The 4,921-nt window shown below is 62.1% G+C and overlaps 1 protein-coding gene across 1 annotated transcript; it reads right to left on the bottom strand.

Moving 5' to 3' along the window:
- Positions 1-614: 614 nt before the first annotated feature.
- LOC105481398 (small integral membrane protein 10 like 2B) lies at positions 615-4,306 on the bottom strand. The gene is made up of 2 exons (XM_011740964.2): positions 3,621-4,306; positions 615-2,755 (listed from the first exon to the last, which is right to left on the bottom strand). The coding sequence occupies exon 1, from the start codon at positions 4,214-4,216 to the stop codon at positions 3,980-3,982; it is 237 nt and encodes a 78-aa protein (XP_011739266.1). The 5' UTR covers positions 4,217-4,306; the 3' UTR covers positions 615-2,755; positions 3,621-3,979.
- Between the last annotated feature and the right edge of the window lie 615 nt (positions 4,307-4,921).

Raw genomic sequence — 4,921 nt, 5'->3', positions numbered from 1 at the left:
CTGTAGCAGGGATGGGAGGGGTGGTCCTCCCTCTTCAGGAGGCCTTGGAGCCATGCTCCAACCCCATCTTGGTTTGCCAAGTCATGTGATCCCTGGAGTGGGGATGGGACCATCAGGGACTGAAGAGGACCATCTAGACAAAGGGGAGGGAAGTTCAGGGACTGGGGTCCATTTCTCCTGCGGCAGCAGATGCCATAAGGTGTTGGCACCAGTGCTTTTGGAGGGGTCCTCCTTGTCAGGGTGCTGTGGCCCCTGGGTAGCCCTTGGCAACAGGGCCCCTAAACCCAGACTGCACTCCTGAGTCTGAGCATAGCCCTGTGTCCTCAGGATGCCTCTCACCCGGGGCCCGGTGGGTGAACAGAGGCTGTCAACAGGACAAGCAGCCACCTCTTGGGGCCAGCTCAGGCTGCTGCCTTCTTCTCATGGGGCAGTGGTCTGGGTCAAGTCAGTCCTCAGCACAGCCTCTGAACAGGAAACACGGTCCCTGCTACAGCCTCCCCCACCCCTACCTTTCAGAGGCTTCTCCCTGGCCATGGGAGCCTGCTGACCTACCATGGGGCCTCTCTCCACCCGGGGCCACTGCATCACCCCCACCAGACACGGGAGGCCTCCAGTTGGGATTTTAGTGTATTAAACCAAGGACTTTTTTTTTTCTTTTTTAACTTAGAGAAAACAAGAAGACATGACAACACCAGAAACAACAACATGTCTCTGGCCAGCCTGTGCTGACCAGTACACAGTGAATCACGCACAGAAAAGTATGTCATTCCGGTCGGTGTCTAGAAGCTCCACCACCTGGCAAACAGACTGCAAATAAATAAAGTGCATGGAGACCCCATCACGCAGCAAGGGCCCCGTCGGGGAGAGAAGAGGTGGGGAGAGGAGGTGGAGAAGCAGCAGGTGGAGCTACCACTTCAAGCAGCAGGCGTGAAAAGGCAGGGACAGGAGCAGATGCTGAGGGGCTCAGCCCTGCTCCTCCCCAGCCAGCCCCTCTAGGCCAATACAGCCACGGCAGAAGCCACGGGGCGGCGGGGGGGGGGAGGACATGGATTTCCATGCCCCTCTTATGGGGTGGGGCTCCCTGCAGTCGGGGGTCTCTGAGGGTAGGGACCCCTGCAGCTCTGATGCACATTTCTCCCAGTAGGGAAGCAGGTTCCAGGGTCCCAGGCCGAGCCCCTTGCATGGGGAGGGCTCAGTCACCCCCCACACTCCCACACATGCAATCAGCAAAGAGCTTTCCTCCATCCTTCCTGGCTGGCCCAGGAAGAGGGTGGAGCTGGGGATCCAGTCACCCAGAGGGTGACACCAGGGCTTGAAAGGGCCACATCTGTGCATCAGACACAAGGAGGCCCCTCACTCCTCTTCTCCTCCAACCCTGTGTCACTCTTGACCCACAGAGGTTGCCCCCAGAGATCTGTTGGGAGGACCAGCAGGCTGACGGGTCCCCAGAGGTGGTCCAGGGTGGACAGGGTTGCGGGGGATGAAAGGCCAGCAGGGTCAGGGGTTCTCAGGAAACTTAGGACTAGGAGGCACGCCATCGGGCCCTGGCTGTGGGAGACTGCAGGGGGCACGAGGCAGCCACTGTCCAGCCTCTTCTGGGGTGAGGCAGGCAGCCGGCTTCATTCAGGACCTGGGTCCAGTGGGCAGCTGAGGAGGGTACATGGTAGGTGGCTGGGCCACTCTGTCCCTGGAGCTGGCCAGACTGCTGCAGTTTTCAGTCCCAGGAACTGAGAACGTGGCCCTCGGGGTACCAGTGCAAGAGATGGGGAAATGGGGAAAGAGGGTGAGGGCGAGGGTCTCTTCCTGGCTCCCCTCTGGGCTGCTCCTGACCATTGTACACTGGCTAGCAGCACACCCGGGGGCCCCCAGGACCAATCCAAGCCGTGAGATGAGATTCTCCTGTGTGGTCCTGGGGATGGGGGGTCGAACTTGAGGAGAGAGAATTGGGGTCATGCCATGGGTCTCAGCCCCAGCACACCCCAAGTTTATCCTTTCACCCTCCTGGTTATGTCGTGTCTCCAGGAGCCACAACACCAAGATCACCCCCAGTTGCCCACCAAACTGGGAGGCTTGTGCCACTGCACTGCTGAGGAGCCCTTGGTGAAGCTCCAGGTGGGGTGGGGAGGTTAGGCTGTGGGGGAGAGCTTGGCTCCCCAAAGGTCCTGGGGCCCATCTCTTCTGTCTCCCATCTCAGCTGTCTGTCCTCCTGATCTTCCCTGTGACCTTCCGTACTGCTCCAAAGAAAGTGAGATCCCCAGATTCCATACCCCTAGGCCCCTTTCTCCCTTGGTGCCCCAGGAGCCCTATGCTTCCCTCTCCACTTCCCCTTCCCTCCTCCCACCATGCCAGGTCTTGGAGAAGACTGGGGAGGGGTGTGGGGGCCTGCAGGCCCAGGGGCACACGCAGTTCCTCCTCCTCCTATCTGCGTGTCAAGGGCAACCCCCCACCTCCCCGAAGCCTCAGTTTCCTCTGTCATTAGAAGGGGGAAATACACCTCTCACAGTGCTGCCAGCAGATCTCAGTTCCCAGGGAACTCAGACCTTCCTTCCCAAGCCAGGACTCGATCCCTGGGCACCCCCACCCCGTGAGCCTTTGTCCATGCTGTGCCTCTATTAGGAAGGCCCTTCTTCTGTTGTTCAGGTCCTTCATGCTGCCTCTGCCCAAGCAGGTCCAGGGCCAGAGGTGCCCCAGGGCAGGGATGAGACTCTTGGCAAGGCCAAAGAAGGGGCAGGTCACCGCCAACAAACGCCAATGCCTGAAAGAGAAAGAAAGAGATGGGGACCTCAGTTGCCTGGCCACCAGACACGTCCTTGCTTTCCCCAGGAATGGCCTCCTCTGCAAGCCCCTCCTCCATCTGCTCTGCTCACCCCAGGCTGAGAGCTGCTGTGTGCTCAGGGAGGTCTCCTTTGCCCAGATCACTTCAGTACACAGTAGGCTTCTAGAGGCCGTCTGGGGCTGGAGGATGCGACTCTGGCCCTGGGAGGGCCTTGCTAGCTAGGGGCCTTAGGGAGCATGGGCTGACATGGCGGAAGAGCAAGACTGTGGGGGAGGGGACCGTAGGAATGCGTCTCTCCCACTCTTCCCTGTCTCCAAATACAGGGCTTGCGGGGTGCCCTCAGGTAGGGGCAGGGGAACACGAGGGACAGCAGGAGCAGGCAGAGACCAGTCCTCTGGTCCCAAAGACAGGGCAGGAGGCAGTTTTGCCAAGGGCTGTGCAGGAGCTGCAGAGAGCCCCAGGGCTGAGGGCTGAGAAGAGAACAGACGTGGGGCTCGGCCTAGAAGAGAACGGTCCTCCCTATGCCCACCGACTGGGGGGAAGGAGAGGGGTGGGGACATCGTTGCTCCTCTAGGGCCTTCCCGGGGCCACCTCCAGCCCATTACCCTCCATTCCCCAGACTGGGAAGTGGGCGGGAGGGGGCCGTCCCTCACCCTATCCTGGAATGATGACTGGAGAGGAGGGGAGAACCTGAGGCTGCCTTTCCTTTCCCCAGCTGGGCTCCACAGCTCTTTGGGCTGGTTTGCCCCGGTGCCTTCCATATTTCCCCCCGACCGCCAAGGCGCCCCGACCTCTGGAGGGCAGAGCCACCGCCCCTCCCCCATTCCAACCTGTCGCCTCCTACCTTTCTGCTCGGGGCCTGGGAAGTCAAGTCGCCGCAGCAATTCCCTCCTTCTGGTTTCCCCCTCTTTGGCCAATGTGAGGCAACAGGTAGGCTGAGCCCAGGTAGTTTCTGGAGCCCGATGGTAGGGGCCTGTTCAGTGCGTTTCTGCGCGATCCGGGGTCTCCGGACTGAGACCGCGGCCGGGCCAGGGCTGGGCCTTCGTGCTTGGGCGGCGGAGGTCTAGAGTCCAGGGGCCTGGGCCGCCCCGCCTCCGCCCCCCGCCGCGATCCAGCTGTCCTTCATGCCGGCGACCCGGCGGCCGGGGGCGGGCGGGGATACGGGCGCCCCTCCAGCCGGGCCTCCGCCACCGCCGCCGGTGCTCACTCGATACGCACTTGCAGGCGGACGTTGAGCATCACTGAGGCCACGATGTAGAAGTAGGGGAAGTTCATGCGCAGCCGCCAGGCCAGGTCGAAGAAGGTGAGCAGCGTGCGCGTAAGCCCCTTGCAGAAGGCGCTGTACGAGCCTCGGGCGGCCGCTGAGCGTGACAGACGCACCGCCAGGCCAGACAGGGCCGCCGCCGCCGCTGCCGCAGACAGAGCCGCCGACGCCGCCATGGGCCCGGGCCCAGCGCAGGCCCCGACGACTGACCGACCCGCACGAGCTCGATCCTCACGGCGGCGGGACCCCAACACTAGCTTGCCCCGTCCGCCCCGCCCCCGCTCTCGCCCCGCCCTCGCCCCGCCCTCGGGTTCCCCAGACCAAGCCTGGCTCCGCCTCGGCCCCTCCTCCACGAGCCCGCACAGCTCCGCCCCCTCCACACCTTCTCACTGCAGGCCCCGCCCACTAGCCTAGCTCCGCTCCTAGCTTAGCCCCGCCCCCGGCAGAGAGGCCGTCCGCGCAGTGGCCCCGCCCACCAGACAAGCCCTGCAGTCTCTGCTCCGCCCACCGTCCGGTCCCGCCCACAAAGCCCTGCCTCTTTCCGGGCGCCTCCCAAGGCAGGAGCTGCCAGGGATCCCTGGGACACTGTCTCCTAGGGTGGAGCAGAAGTGGAAGAGGACAGTCTCGACCGCTAAGCTGATTCTGTACAGAAAGCACATGCAGAAACCTGTGCCTGTTCATATCACCCCCCTTCTCCCACGGTCTCCCCTGAAAACCTGCCAGCCAAGACCTTCCTTTAATTCGCATTCCTCTTTAATGCGCATAGTGCAGTAATTCTGCGCTACAGAGTGCCACCAAACCCATACGCGTGCATTTTTCCCTTTCTGCTATATTTGCTGGTCACGTATATCTCTTTCTTGGCGAATTTCCCCGTTGTCCTT

The sequence above is a fragment of the Macaca nemestrina genome, chromosome X (genome assembly GCF_043159975.1).
Source record: "Macaca nemestrina isolate mMacNem1 chromosome X, mMacNem.hap1, whole genome shotgun sequence".
Classification (NCBI taxonomy): domain Eukaryota; kingdom Metazoa; phylum Chordata; class Mammalia; order Primates; family Cercopithecidae; genus Macaca; species Macaca nemestrina.
Note: the sequence above shows the minus strand (reverse complement) of the source record. Positions and strands in the feature narration are given on the sequence as shown.